At 39.7% G+C, this 14,742-nt stretch overlaps 1 protein-coding gene across 2 annotated transcripts; it reads right to left on the bottom strand.

Moving 5' to 3' along the window:
* Positions 1-740: 740 nt before the first annotated feature.
* On the bottom strand, positions 741-11,469 carry METTL22 (methyltransferase 22, Kin17 lysine). 2 transcript variants are annotated; one of them, XM_033074388.1, is made up of 11 exons: positions 11,370-11,469; positions 9,820-10,152; positions 7,168-7,518; positions 6,765-6,805; positions 6,536-6,680; positions 6,003-6,074; positions 5,854-5,907; positions 5,238-5,318; positions 4,186-4,288; positions 3,219-3,387; positions 741-1,622 (listed from the first exon to the last, which is right to left on the bottom strand). In XM_033074388.1, the coding sequence occupies exons 2-11, from the start codon at positions 9,947-9,949 to the stop codon at positions 1,587-1,589; spliced, it is 1,182 nt and encodes a 393-aa protein (XP_032930279.1). In that variant the 5' UTR covers positions 9,950-10,152; positions 11,370-11,469; the 3' UTR covers positions 741-1,586. The 2 variants fall into 2 exon arrangements, with proteins under 2 accessions (XP_032930279.1, XP_032930280.1); XM_033074389.2 differs by lacking the exon at positions 741-1,622 and having other exon boundaries at positions 3,300-3,679.
* Between the last annotated feature and the right edge of the window lie 3,273 nt (positions 11,470-14,742).

The raw sequence follows: 14,742 nt of genomic DNA, 5'->3' as shown, positions 1-14,742 counted from the left end.
AAATATTCATAGGCTTTAATTTAAGCCTCTACTTTCTCTTCTTTCACAGAAATTAAGAACTTGCATGTGGAGTTTCTGTTGATAATTACAAAGACTGAGAAATCTTGTGGGAGAAAAACCACAGGATTCCCTAACTGCTCACACTATTTCACATCAGCTCAAATTGATTCTTGTACAGCCTTCAAAAAATCACTACTGAAATAAGCAGCTACATCAAAAATAGTTGAATCTACCAAAGTTAGTAACATTACATGACAAACCAATAAACACTAGTTTGGGTATTATTGGATTAAAATACAGTTTTTTATCTTTGAAGTTCCAATGAGGGTTCTGAGAGAGAAGTTTTGTATTAATTTAGGATATGTGCCAACATAAAGTAATTTTTACTTCGACTGTACTCACAGGGAATGGTCATCATCATCATAAAAATAACCTTTCATCCCATTAAAGAACACAAAAAAAGGTCTTCACACACATAAGCAGGTTATGAAATAACTGACCTACACCAAATGTAAAACAGGCTTTCAAGAAGTCCATCAGATGCTTCTAATGAACGTCCTACACACTCTCACAAGTCCCAGGCTGGAGAAGCTCCATCACTGACACTCCTGGTGCTGAGCAATGCAGTGGGCACAAGGATTTCCATGGCAGTGTATACATGGCAAAGTGATACAAACACAGCAGTGCACTTAACATTTATAAAAGTAAGAGTAGATTTTTGGTTTCATTAATACACAGGAGAGATTTAATAAATATGCTTTATTTTAATCCAGAAGTAAGATATTGGAGGCCCCATTTTGTGTGGGCAAGATATTCTTGGTTATTTCCCTACCCCCAGCCTCACATGTATACACTGAGGGTAGAATTCCAAATATTTCAAGAGCTGTAACATCTTCCTTCATGTAGTACCTTCTCACCCTCATTCTGCCTAGGACAGAACAGCTTAAAATTCCTGCAGGACAATATATAGTTGACCTCCTATACTGCAAAACCTCTGTGGAGTATTTTTAGCCTCAAACAAAATGTATCTTGTCTCCTTTCAATTCAGACAGCGGCCCTAAACTAGAGTGATTTATATAGGACAAACTGAGAATTAAGGGCCAAGTTTCATAAACAAATTTCTTAAAGAAAATTTAATTCATGACAAACAAGTCTTGCCCAGAACATTGTTTCACAAGTGTCCATAAATCAAAATAATGTGTGGAACTGGGATAAGACTGAGAACAATGTCCATGTTGTGTAAACTAAAAAGGGAAATGCAAATATGCATTTGCAATATGCAAATCAACCTCATGGAAATGGTTTAATACTTCTTTGCCAGTCTCTAAAAGTGAAGCCATCAATCCCAAAGTGACTGTGTCACTGCCACTGTCTGGCATCAGCAGGTACTCAGAAGCATCCAAGAAATCATGTCCAAGTGCACAAGTCCAAGAAACGAAGTGCCAAAACCAAGAAAGTAAAGCAAAACCTCATTGCAATACTTTCTGAGAACACAATTCCACAATTCCACTTTTCTTGGGATGAAAATCCTTAACAGAACATCAGAACAGCCCTTCTCCTCAGGTAAAGATCTTCTCTGGGGCCTGTCATGTTAGGTGTTCAGCCATGACCTTCCACAACTCCTGTAGGAGCAGAAAAAATACATACAGGTATTCTCTCACATCAGTAGGTTGCAATTATGAAAAAGTTAAACATGGTCATTGTAAGACAAATTTTAGGGTATACCCTATATACCTCCATCTATAGACAGTATCCATAGATGGATGGATAGAATCCAGATCTCCTGGAACAACTACCAAATTATCTTTGAAACAGAGCACTATAGCTGATAGTTTCATTCTTGTAGCATGATTTAAAAAATAATGTACGTTTAGTATAAGGTCATTTGTTTTAAAGTAGTTTGAAATTAGTTGGTCAGAGCATGGTGCTAATAATGCCAAGGTTGTGAGTTGGATCCCTGTATGAGGCCCTTCACTTAAGAGTTGGATTCAATTGTCCTTGTGGGTCCCTTCCAAATCAGAATATTCTGTGATTCTCTCGTTTCACTGATCTGCAGGATCTTCTGCAGTAGTTTGACTGATAATCTTGCTCTTTTTCTTAGCCTATGTTGACAAATGGTTTCAATAATGCTGGAAAAAAAAAAAACAGCTGAAGAAATAATTTACTGAGGAATGAAAGGCTCAGAAATGCACAGCACATACAAACACACATCCCTTTCTCAATGCCAGACAACAAGCATGAAAAATCCTTAATCACTTCATTTCTTTAGAATATGTTAATAAATGCTTTGTCTGCTCCACAGAGGATAATTAAACAGATTATCAGATACTTTTCATCATGAGCACTTTCAATTGTGGCAAAATATTGAATGATAAATAAAAACACAGGCATTTGAAAAATGCATAGATTTTGAGGATCAGCAGCCTTCCTCAGAGCAGCCAGGGAATGAGTTTTCATATTTATCTATAATCCAGGTTACTTTGGTGCATGTTTTATCCCTGAAGGTATCAGCATTAAGTAAAATAAATCAATCTCATGAAGTAACTGTCATCTCACTATGCATGCACACAGTATGTTGACTACAACATCATTTCTTGGTACCAGATTTGCAATGCGGTACAAGATTTGCAACTTCTCTAAAAAGATTAATTAGATTGGATTGTTCTAGAAGTCTGTTACCCATCATAATATTCCTAAGAGCAGATAATTTGGAGAAAAATGGAGAAAGAGAACCCTAAGTGCTTGAGAGGCAATTAGATAACCAGAAATATTATATCTGACATGTTTCTCAGTAACAGAAGTTTACAGCTAATTGTGCTCTTCATAGATAATAGAACATTATTTCCTGAACTCTAAAATGGGAAAGGAATTACTTAAAGTGTGAAATGAAAGCTGCCCTACAAGATAATAAATCAGAAAAGATATTGGTCCGATTTTCCAGTTCAATCACAAAAATGGCATTTTACAAAGTAAGTCTTTTATCCTTTGAAGAACTGAGTGCAATCTCAACCACTCTACTGCTGGTGATAGAAAATCAATTCCGACCCAGCCAAAACCAGGACATGTCAATCTAGTACATTTTAAATCAAAAAAGCTAAATGGAAATAAAAGATAATGTTTATTCTGCTGTTTTTCCTTCATGTTACACAAACAGCTGATAACTAATTTGAGATGATTGGCCTGACACATCACATTTATTTTCCATGAATGCCACTTACCAACTGCTCAATTCGTTCATAAACAAGGGACTGGCAGAAATCAAGCTTAATGGGCTCCACTGTATATTTCATTTTTCCATCTTGGAGGTTCTCCAAATCATTTAGAGTATTTCTGAAGTGACTGTAGGCTTCACATGTGACATCCATATGTCTTAAAGTAAAGTTCAGCCTGGCAAAAAAGTATTTCATTTAGAACATCTCTCCTATACTGGCATCTTAAATAGGTGTGTAACTTCTCTCAGCTAATGAAAAAAATGGATCTTCTCAGCATAATTATCTCCCTTCAAAAGAAGCCAAAAGGCTTCAAAACAAGCCAAAAAAAATGTACACCCCCCATTTCTGAAAAGCAGAAAAGATTTCCTGTCAGCATCAATGCACATTAACTCTTGGATGAATCTTTCCATTGATTTTAGAGCACTTTGCCACAACAGAATCATTGGCTTGGCTTCCTGGACAAACACCTGGCAACAAAGCACACAAGAATTATTGCTTACATATCTCTAGAGATTTAAGCAAAGCCTATTTGTGTATCAGCTTATGAATGGACTCCAATGCACAGCTACTTAAAACATTCATTGATTCCTTGAAAGCAAACAAGAGAAACTGTTCTAGAGTTGCTCAAGCTAGGAAATAAATAACCAATTCTAAACGACTTCCTTCCACCCTGTGACATCAAAAATATACAGCAAATGTTGTCAGGCATTATAGAATACATCAATCCAGCCACCTATTTATCTGATTTGCACAGAGGTTATCTCAGGTGAGGCAAAGGCAGGACAACAGAAAGAAAAGTCTTTTAAAACTCAATTCTGAACTGATAAAAATTAAACATATAGGGGAAAAAAAAAGCTTGTCCTAGGCATACACTGTGGCCTGTGATCATCTGATACAATGAAAATCAGAAGCCAACCTTTAATTAAAACACACAAAGTGTTAAGTACTTTTTATATTAAGTTCTTGGTAATACCTCTTTTCCAGTGCTAAGTAAACTGTGCAAGAATCTCTCAAGTTGTGTGTGATTCTATACAGAGTTCTGAACAAGGCATCTGTCAGGTCATCATCATAGAACACTATAAAAAACAAGATTAAGAGCATATGTATAATTAAGGATATCATTTACTTAAGTGCCCATTATTGAACAACCACAGGCCTTAGTTTGATTACTCCAGTCAAACAAGTTGTTCTTTCATCTAAGTGCAAAGTACATTTCTAATGGCAACAACTGACCCTGTAAGAGTATTCACTGCTGCCAGGCTTTCTTTAAGCTCTCTCTCACCAGAAGGGGAATAATTTGTCAGGCAATTTACAGCTTTGACAAGAATTCTCTTAGCCTGGAAATAATCTTACTACAAAGCTAAAAAACCAGGATAGCAGAGAGTAGAGAGCCTCTTTTCTTACAAAAAACCCACACCAGGCCATATTTACCATTATAACCAGATCTCCTTTGAAAGCAGTCTTACAACTCCTTTCAGTATCATAACTAAACCCAATTCTCCTTTATCTATAAATCAAAACAATGGTTTTCCTATACAGAGAAGCTAGCCTGTAGTCCTTCACATAAGCAAGAATAAAAGCAGAAAAGTGATATCCAAAGGCACAGATACCACGGAAAGTGAAGCATCTGGAACTGTTATTCACATTATAGAAAATCTTATTCCAACCACCTATTTATCATTATTTGCACATAAGTTATGTAGTACAAGACAAAGATAGGACAACACAACTCTTCTGATTGCTTAGTTACTTGGGATTATGTTGAGCAATTTATTTAGTCACCAAAAATTAACACTAAAGAAAAGGAAGAGCTACTACCTTGCAACATCTCATAATTGCTAATTCAGAATGTAAATATAAGCTTTTAGAAAATAAAAATACAGGCAGGAACATTTAAGGCAAAGCTTTGGCAAATTAAGTAAGGATCTGACCTATTAGATTTTAAAAACAAACTAGGTATGTTTAAATTACTACTCACAATGCTGGAGTGTTTGATTTAAAAGCTTAGTGTTTATATTTCCCTACCGTCAGCTGCCATTATCACAGAACAGTGATCAAGCAAATCAGCAATCTCTTCTTCTGACCAGCTATAAGGAGCTTCAGGATCTGTAAGAAAGAATATGGCTTTGGTTGTATGATTAAATGTCTCAAATGACTGGAGAAAAGGAACTTCTTAGCTCCTGTGGGCAGCTGCTACTCCATAAACAGAGCACACCACTCAAGGGAAATCAAAACCTTCCCTGTTCATTTTCTGAAGTTCCCCCAGTCCTCTGCTTTCTCTGTTATGTCCAACCCTCCCCAAGGCTGACTGGCAAGCAAAAGTTTCCTTTCACTTCAGAATTCACAACCCTGTAGCAAGATCACAGCTTTAAATACATTAAAGCAAGCACACCTTTAAACCAAAGACCAGATATATCCTTATATAAGTTTTGATTAATCTTCCCATTTTATCATGCTTTAAAAAATTTATTCTTCATTAAAATAATTTTTATGTGAAAGTCTAATAAACATAAAACCTTTTCAGCTGGCAGTATCAAATATTATCATTAACCAGAATGTTCTTTGAGGCCCAAGAGAGGCTTTTGAATATGTAACACCAAACACCAAGCCCAATCTAAAAGGACCCATTATAAGCACCTACCAGTGCAGAATTCATCTTTCAGCCAATCCAGTTCTTTCACTTTAATTTCCCCTCCTGGGGGTGGAGAAAGATCACATCAGTCACAAATGGCCTTTCAGACAGCACCTGGGCTAAAGTAAAGAGTCAAAATCTGACCATATAGCACTGACCTCCTGGCTCTAGCAGGTGTTTGTTTAATGCAACATTTTGCTCGCACATGGTCAGAAGATCTTCACCAACATCTGGAAAAGAAGTGATAATGATATTAAAACCAGAAATATTTTGTATGGGCCATGTATGCCTCTCAGACTAATAATCAAAGTTTCTCTAAAGTCCATGAGATTAAGGAAAATTCAGAGCAACTCTGTCCCCTGATGATTGCTTCCCTAGTATCCTTCTTTCTTCTATCTTTCAGTTCTAAGCTCTGAGCAACCCTTGAAGAAAGAAGATAGATCCCTACATTACCTATTTTAATCTGGGCACACTATCTTGAGTTCACTACAACATATCTTGCTTTAAACTCTTGAGCTTTCTCAGCCCCTTGAGAAAAGTTCCTGTTATTTTTCAGGAAATAACATAAACTGATGCATTAGTAAAAAAAAAAATATTAACTGTAATTGAATAGATGAGTGTGGAAACAGCAGAGTGAAAGCACTGCTTTGGGAAGTTTCATGAAAATATTTAACTGAAAAGACTGCCTTACCAGTGCAATAAACTCTCTTGGCAACTGTTCCCATGATAATGCTGGTAATTCCAGTGCCTCCTCCAAGCTCCAGCACAGAGCAACACCTGAACGTGTCCCTTTTAAAGAGAATGTAATCAGCCAGAAGGAAGGCAGCACGCCAGACCTGGGGATAAGGGAACACTTAAAACTGAGGCACTTCTGAAGCACGTGCCATGAAAATCAAGATACTACAAGGCAGAACACGTACTTGTTTACCAACGTCTTCTAAGGGGGTTGCCATAGTGTGTTCTGTGGAAATGAGAGCAGAGAAGAATTATCTCAAAATTGTTCAAGTTCCACAGTGGCAGGTTTGAAACTAAGGCTGTTTGCCTTTCAAATACAGAACTAAACACTTCATTCTACAGAATAATGCTAGATAATGCCAAACATCCACTCTAACTAAGGAGCACTGAGTTTCCCATGGCATACAACTGCCCAAATCATTTCCAAAGAAAAAAGGTACATTTTTATTTGCAATATCACTCTATTGTGTTCATTATTTTCTTTCACTTAACAAACTGCAGTTCCATTTCTAAAGAAAACCTATTTTTCTTTTGTTTTACAGAAACGCATTTGCCACATTTCTCCCTGACTGAAAATGTATTATTTACCTATTTTAACAACATCACTGCAAGTGCACTCCTGCTCTTCATCTTCAAAGGCATCTTCTTTCCCTTTCATCAGAATTACAGGACACACTATATCCCTCAAAACATCCTCTGCTTGCAAATCAGAAGCACTTCGAGGCCTTCTGACCACTTCCAGGTCTCCATCATCATCTAGCAGAGCTTCTACTCCTTCACTGTTTAATTCTCCTTCTTTTTCTGTGTTACTGCTGTCCTTGTCACACAGCTCATCTCCACTTCTGCACTGCAATTCTCTTCCTGTGGTAACTTCTCTCACGTGTTTCCCAGACGCCAAATCTTCTGTGCTCCAAAGGAGTTTGAAATATGACAGGAACACTGTAAGAACACAGTGGGGAGGAAAGGTTAAACACCAGATGAGGCAGAATCTGTGCACAACTTCCACATGCATGAAATTCTGGTATGTATTACATGTATTAAAAATCTAGAGTGAAAAATGACACAGGTAACTTGAAATACAGTTTTATTTGCTATGGAGAAATACTTCTGTTATTCAGTTCTGTCAGCAGAAATTAATGAAGCACTTTCACAGTCCACTGCCTGACTCAGCATCTGCACAGCACAACAGGCATGTTAATCTGATTTAGTAATATCAATTTTAACTATTGGCAGAGGGGATGTTTCTTACATCCTCCAAAAGTCCTGTTCACAGAAGTTCAAGCTAAGTTGAAAGCAGAATTAATATAAGTGAGAATTAATTTATTTTGGTTAAGATTCCTATCTTGGAAGAAAGAAGCACATTCTAGTAAAATGAAAGTTGAATTTTTCTTTATTGCTTTGAAAGTCTTTAGGAATTCAAGCAACTTCAAGCCTTGAAATTGGCTCAGTATATAAGAGGAGGCAAAGCTGAAACTACTGTAGGTTTTTTTTAAGTGTTCAAACTGATTATTCAAAGAGATGAAATGACTGAAGCTATTCTCAATGATCAATTAATTAAAAATCTTTTACAACAATCACTCAGTGACATCAGCATCTATTACAACTTTAAGTTATTGAAACAATTGCAACTTTAATTACAGGAGTCTGTACTGCCTGAATACCATACATAAGGAAGAACAAACATTCCATAGTCCTTCCATCCATGTTCATTCCCAACAAAAGGGAAGAGATAAAGTGCTTGCCACCACTGCTTTCAACAATTTCATAATTTATGGAGTTCTATTCCAGCTTCTTTAGTAGGCAAGATGTTCCAAGGTGGTCTACTGAAATCTGAGTGAGGTTCCTCTCTAGTGAGACCATTTTTAGCTAGAGCTAATAACATCTTCAATGCCTGTCCTAGCATGAGAAGTTTTTAAAGTCTCCACTGTTTGCATGATGGCCAGATGCAACTAATTGGCACAGAGGATGGCATCAGTGAATGAAATGTTTTGTTCTCCAAGTCCACTCTGATCCTCTGCATTTCTACAGCATTCAAAAGGTGGAAAGTCAAACTCACTCAAAGGGGAAGAGACTAAATCCCCATAAACTTCCCCAAAACACAGCAAAGTGGTACTGGTGGGTTGTTATGGCATTAAAGGCTATCATACTACAATCCAATTCCAAACCAGAGGAATTTGCCAGACAGAGCTCATTCAGAGTAGGTGGAACACACTCTCACTTCCTTCTGTTGAAAGCTTCTTTGCACCAAGCACAATCACAGAAAACACATCAAACAGCATAAAGACCCACCATAGCATTAATTACCTGGGTTTTGACCTGAACAGGGTCAAAATTATTATTGATTTCTTTGTCAGGCCTACTTTGATAATTTTTCACATTGTCATACACCAGAACAGCTGCAGAAGTTACTCTTTTTATGCCACAACTGGGTTTGAAAAAGCAATTAACACTTCTGTCACAGCAGGACTTTTGTACAGAACATTTTGCCAGCTGCTTCAAGGTCAGTTCCCTTGACAACTTTATAGGAACCTACAAGCTGGGCAATCAGCCAGGGGCATTTGCCAACTCATTTCCTCTATAGCCCTGACTCTTCAAATTCCATGTCAGATAAAGCCATTGGTATTTTGAGTTTTCATGTTGACTTTTTTTTAAGCAAACAACTCCCCCCCAAAAAACAACCCCACCAACAAAAAAAAAAAAAAAATCAAAACCAAAAAAACCACCACAAAGCCCAAAGAAAGCTGTTATGCTCCCTTGAAATAGATGGCAAACCAGCACATAAACATTTATTTAAACTTGATAAATTAATTACTGATAGTTTATATTTTAAACATAAGTTACACTGTTTAAACCCCCTGGGCTCTCACCTTTTGTTTGTGTATAAGAAACATCACAAACTTATTTTTGATCATGATTCCCAAAATGCTATATGGACACTACTGCTCAATGAACAAATACATTAAATTAAACCTGCAAGTGAGTAAATTTGGTTACTTTTTCTCAGAAAGTAATTTAAAGCTTAATTTTTAAGGCAGGCTGTCTATAAGCTTTCATTTCTGGAGTTAATTTCACGAGGAGAACACAGCTAGCCCTCTTTCCAAAGACTGAGTAGGAGGTGATTCTAATTATAACTGGAATAAAATATGTAACTATTACTATCAACCACTTAGAGGAGGATTCAGCCTTACCAAGGCATGAGTACAGGTAAAGCACAACTCCATCAGTGTCAGCATCCATTACCTGGCTGTCCAACTGCGTTCAGTCGTACCATGAGGTGCCGTTTGCTTGGGCAGTGCAGGTGAACATCCGACAGCACAGTGTCGCTTCTGAATGTGGGGTTATCCATCTCCTCCTCTGCTAAAGCTACCATGGGCTGCTGGTGAGAGGAGCACCTGCAGTGCTCACACAGTCCCTTGGGCAGGGCTGCCACAAAGGGATGCCATTCTCTTCCATGTACAGGTATCCAGTAATGCTTTTGTTCACCAAGGGAACCTCAGGACATTGTTTCTGAGAAGGTGTGATTGTGCAAGCTCCAACATGCTCCAAGACAAGTAACTCATCAGGATGTTCAACCTAAAACCAAACACAGGCAGTTTTTAGTGATAGCCTGGCACTGTCTGAACATTGCTCCAGCAGTATTTCAGAAGGTAAAAAACAGATCACACTGTTCAATAAAGTAGCAATGCTGCAAGGCTCTTTTTTACAGAATCCTCAAATATATAACTGGTAGTAGTTCAGTGGCAGCCACTGTGTATTTTAGGAACAGCTACTAATTTGTGTTACAAAAAACCTCTCCTGAAAAAAAAAACAAGTGTTACCATGACTGCACAGAATGACAATGCTTAATCACAGTCTTCAAAGGGGATAAGGTCACTTTCTCTATTGGCATTAACATCTTGAATGATTATGCCAAATTTGCTATAATCCAGTTGTACTTGAACAAGGTCACTGAATAGTTCAGGCTCATCTGGTTCAGGCACCCAGTGGCTCATTTGGTCCCACCTCCCTGCTCAGGCAGGGTCATTCTGGAGCACAGGATCGTCTCCAGATGGTTCTGGAATATCTCCAGTGAGGGAGACTCCGCATGCTCTATGGAGCTTCCCGGGCATCAGTTCCTGCCTGTTCCTCCTGTCCATGGCTGGGCCCCAGGGAGCAGGGTCGGTCCCTGCTCTGACACCTCCTTTGATATTTATACACATTAAGAAGGTCCCCCTCAGTCATCTCTTCTCAACTTCAGCCTTTCCTCGTAAGAGAGATGCTCCTGACCCAGCTTAGTAGCTCCCTGCTGCACCATCACACATACAGATCCACACTCAAAACCCTCCAGGCAGTCTGTGTGTCTGTACCTGTGTAGTTCTGCTCACTTGTGACAGCTCCAAACCTGCCCGTTCCCGGCGGGACCCGGGACCCACGGCAGCCTCGGCGGGGCTCAGCCTGTCCCGTGTGCCCAGAGAGAGACAGACCCGCCTGTCCCGTGTGCCCAGAGAGAGACAGACCCGCCTGTCCCGTGTGCCCAGAGAGAGACAGACCCGCCTGTCCCGTGTGCCCAGAGAGAGACAGACCCGCCTGTCCCGTGTGCCCAGAGAGAGACAGACCCGCCTGTGCCGTGTGCCTACGGTGAGACAGACCCGCCTGTCCCGGGAACCCCCACCAGGACCCGCGTTCTCCTCTCAGATCCCACCTCTCCCATTCCCCTCTCAGATCCCACCTCTCCCCATTCCCCTCTCAGATCCCACCTCTCCCATTCCCCCCTCAGATCCCACCTCTCCCATTCCCCTCTCCGGTCCCACCTCTCTCTTTCCCTGCTCGGTCCCGTCCCCGCTCCGCTCCCCACGCTGGGAGCTTTCGGCTCCTTCCGGCCCGTTCCGGCTGTTTCCGGCTCCTCCCGGCTGTTTCCGGCCCTCCCTCGGCCCGTTCCGGCCCGTTCCGGCTCGCTCCGCTGCCGCCGCCTGCTCGGAAGCGCCCTCAGGATTTACTCGGAGTTTCAACACGCGGTTCCTGCTCGCGTTCTTTATTAATTGTTTTTAGCATCACTTGTCCTGTCTCGGTTCATCTGTAATTCCATGCCAAATCTACAAACGGCTTGAAAATAAAGTGAGAAAACCTCTGCGTAGGCAAATAGGCGTTTCTTAGTAATATTAATTACTTGTCATGTGTCGATTGCTATAGATGATCCTTGTATTTTCCTGTAGTAGTAAGAAGTATTAGTCAATAATTTAAAAAATCCTGAAATGTAGTTAATAGTATAGATACATTTCTAGATGTCTCCTCCATATCATCTGCCTCCCTCAACAAAGGTTAATAATTATTAAAATAATTATTGAAAGAATGAAATAAACTTTCCCTATTTTTACAGTCAAGAGTTTTGAGTGACAATGAAATGGAAAGCACAGAAGCCATTCCGATATCTCATTGCAGTTTCTGTGGGGAATTCTCTTGGATGAATATCTGAAAAAAATGCTTTGGAGATTTGTTCTCCTTTTATCTGCTCCTGTGAAAGAGCAGGACATTATTTTACTGCCCGTGGTGATACTGGCACATAAATTATTCCGGCAGTGTCTCTGCTGCACGTTCCTCACGGCTGTGGAGTACTGAGCAGGCAAAGCAGGTTATATTTGTCACAAAATCTCCCCAGTCTGCACCAAGAGACACGTACTGCTACAGAGGCTTAGTGTAATTACAGGAGTAGCTAAAAAACTGCATTACGTGGGGACTTTTAAACACAAAGGTGCATGACCAGAGAAACGGAGCTGCTGCAATTGCTTTTTTAAGAAATGCTGATACCTCGTTTCATGTATGAGTAATATTTGGGCAAAGCAGGAATGTGTCGTGGCTGCAGATGTTATAACGTGGGTGATAATGGAAATTGTTTGGGGAGCTGCAGTTTCTGTAGCACACACAAGAGGGCTTCGGCACGAATCCCTGAGATGTCCCTCTTTTTAGAGCGTGCCCCTCAGTTACATTTCCTCTCTTCCTCACAGCCGTGTGACCTAGGAATTTGTTTAAATTTACCTCACATGCCAGACTGCTTTACCAAGGTTTAGTTGCTTGTTTGAAATGATTAATTTGGCCTGTTTAATCACTGATCAAGTACCAAGAAGTTGCCTGTGCTGTTTTGTCTCTCCTGTAATCCCCCTTTGAATTCAATGTCATGTGTTGATGCTCCGTGGGGTTCTTTGGCAGATCAGGTAATACTGAGTAAGGGTCAGGACACTGTATGTCTTGTAGTCTCTCATCAGAGGTGAATTGTGACTGGTCAGTCTTTTTTAAAATTCATTGCAGGCTGTGACTCTTCAAAACTGGATGTGTACAAGTGTGGGATGAAAAGATTAAATCTGAGAAGGAATAGCCCACCCGCAGATCAACCGGCTAATAGTTACTAATTTCCAAGGGTAGCGAATCTGAAAATTGTAATTGTGTATATTGTCTAACAGCTTTTCTCTTTTGAACCACAGGGGAAGTAATTGTGGTAAGTTTAAAAGAACAACAAACTACAGAATCCCATTAGCTTTACTGGAAGGCTGAATGGTAAAACTGTGTTTGAATTTAATTCTTCCTCCAGCAGCCACTCCCCCCCAAAAAAACCCCAAAGAAACAACAAAAAACCCCACAAAAGCCACAAAAAACCCAAAAAACCAACCAACCAACCAACCAAAAAAAAAACCCACAAAAAACAAAAACACAACAACAAAAAAATCCACACAAAAAACCCCCAAAACCAAAACAGAAGAAAAATTCCTGTGTTTCCTGGAAAAGACTTGTGAATGAAATTAGGTGTGTTGATTGTGCTTCTTCCATGGCAGGGATCAATTACAGCCATTGGTGCACACTTGCGCTGGCTGCTTTTCCTACAGTCAGAGGGGTAAACATTGTGGGAATCCCTCCCTTCTTCAGTTTACAAATAATCCACTTCTAGTAATGCAGTCACTTCACAAATACAGACAGGGCACTGGGGAAAATGGAGGAATTCAGTGGGATCCTGCTGCACCTGGACAGCACAGGTTCAGAGCAATAGAGAAGGAACTGCCCTAGAGATGGATTTTACCTGGGAAAAGTCCTGGGAAGCAAAGCTGGTGATTCCCAGAGCATGATGCCCTTTTCATCCTCCAGCACCCGGGTAATCCTGCATGCAGAAGAGGGAGAGTAAAAGTTACACAAGCTTTGCCATGCTCAGCCTGGAAGAGACTGATAGTTTTGCTGCATCACACTCTGGGGACTAACAATTGACTGCAACTTTGAGAGCATATTCTGAATTCTCTTCGTTATTCTGAGCAGCAGATTGACGTTGGCAGATGCAACCAACACCTATTCTATGCAAAGCAAAGTGTTCATTCTCCATAAAGCTGAGTCTAGATTAAAATTTTGAATCTTTTATGCTAAAGATCCTAATTTAACATTCTAACACCTCAGGAAATTGAAACTGAATCTCTAGAGAAACTAATTTGCACTACTGGCTTTTTCCTTTCATTATAAACATTTCCCAATGAATACATGAAATTGTTCTGTTAACTATGTTTTTAGTTTTCTGACTTTGCAGGAGTTGTTTGCTCCCTAGCATGGGAATGAATGCCTAAAAAATTATGGTGAATTGGTAATGAAACCTTTCTGTGGAGTTGATTTACTCTTGATATAAATGTTTGTCTTCAGAGTCTGGTCAAAAAAAGGATCTGAGGTTAGCAGGCTCTAACTTAGGTTTACTGTAAAGTTAGTCTAGACAGAATCTCCGAGGACCTTTGCACATCTTGATGGCTAAAATAGATTATTTAATAATGTTTCTAGAAGTAAGCACATGTACAAGCTTTGTGAGCCCCAAACTCTCCAAGACACAGACTGTCACTGATAAACATCTTGTATAACACCTGATTAACAGCTTGTGCCCAACTGGGTTGAATGCTCCTGCAGTTTTATACCCTTTGCTTTCCCTTGGATTTAACTGGGAGATGACAATGCCAGATCATGGCACGGGAGTGATGATTCAGGTGTATGAGTGCCTCTGGTTCTGATTTATGAGAACTGATAAAACCTTTGGCTAAGACATGGCATTTGTGGGGCTAATTTAAACTATCAAGTATCTCTGCACATGTAGTTGGGAAAAAGGGACAAGCTTGGGATCCCAGTTAAGACCGGTGCTCCAAGGCTTGTTCATTTTCTCTGACGACATTA

This window comes from Catharus ustulatus, chromosome 16 (genome assembly GCF_009819885.2).
Source record: "Catharus ustulatus isolate bCatUst1 chromosome 16, bCatUst1.pri.v2, whole genome shotgun sequence".
In the NCBI taxonomy this organism is placed as follows: Eukaryota; Metazoa; Chordata; class Aves; order Passeriformes; family Turdidae; genus Catharus; species Catharus ustulatus.
This window is presented reverse-complemented; position numbering and strand designations above follow the sequence as displayed.

What these genes read in the sequence shown, in the direction of transcription:
- METTL22 (XM_033074388.1), bottom strand. Translation starts at nt 9,949, where the DNA reads ATGGTAGCTTTAGCAGAGGAGGAGATGGATAACCCCACATTCAGAAGC. An exon ending in CAAGAGAGTTTATTGCACTG is followed by an intron (nt 6,075 to 6,535) that starts GTAAGGCAGTCT and finishes CTTCTTTTCCAG; the next exon opens with ATGTTGGTGAAGATCTTCTG. An exon ending in TACTTAGCACTGGAAAAGAG is followed by an intron (nt 3,388 to 4,185) that starts GTATTACCAAGA and finishes CTTTTTTGCCAG; the next exon opens with GCTGAACTTTACTTTAAGAC.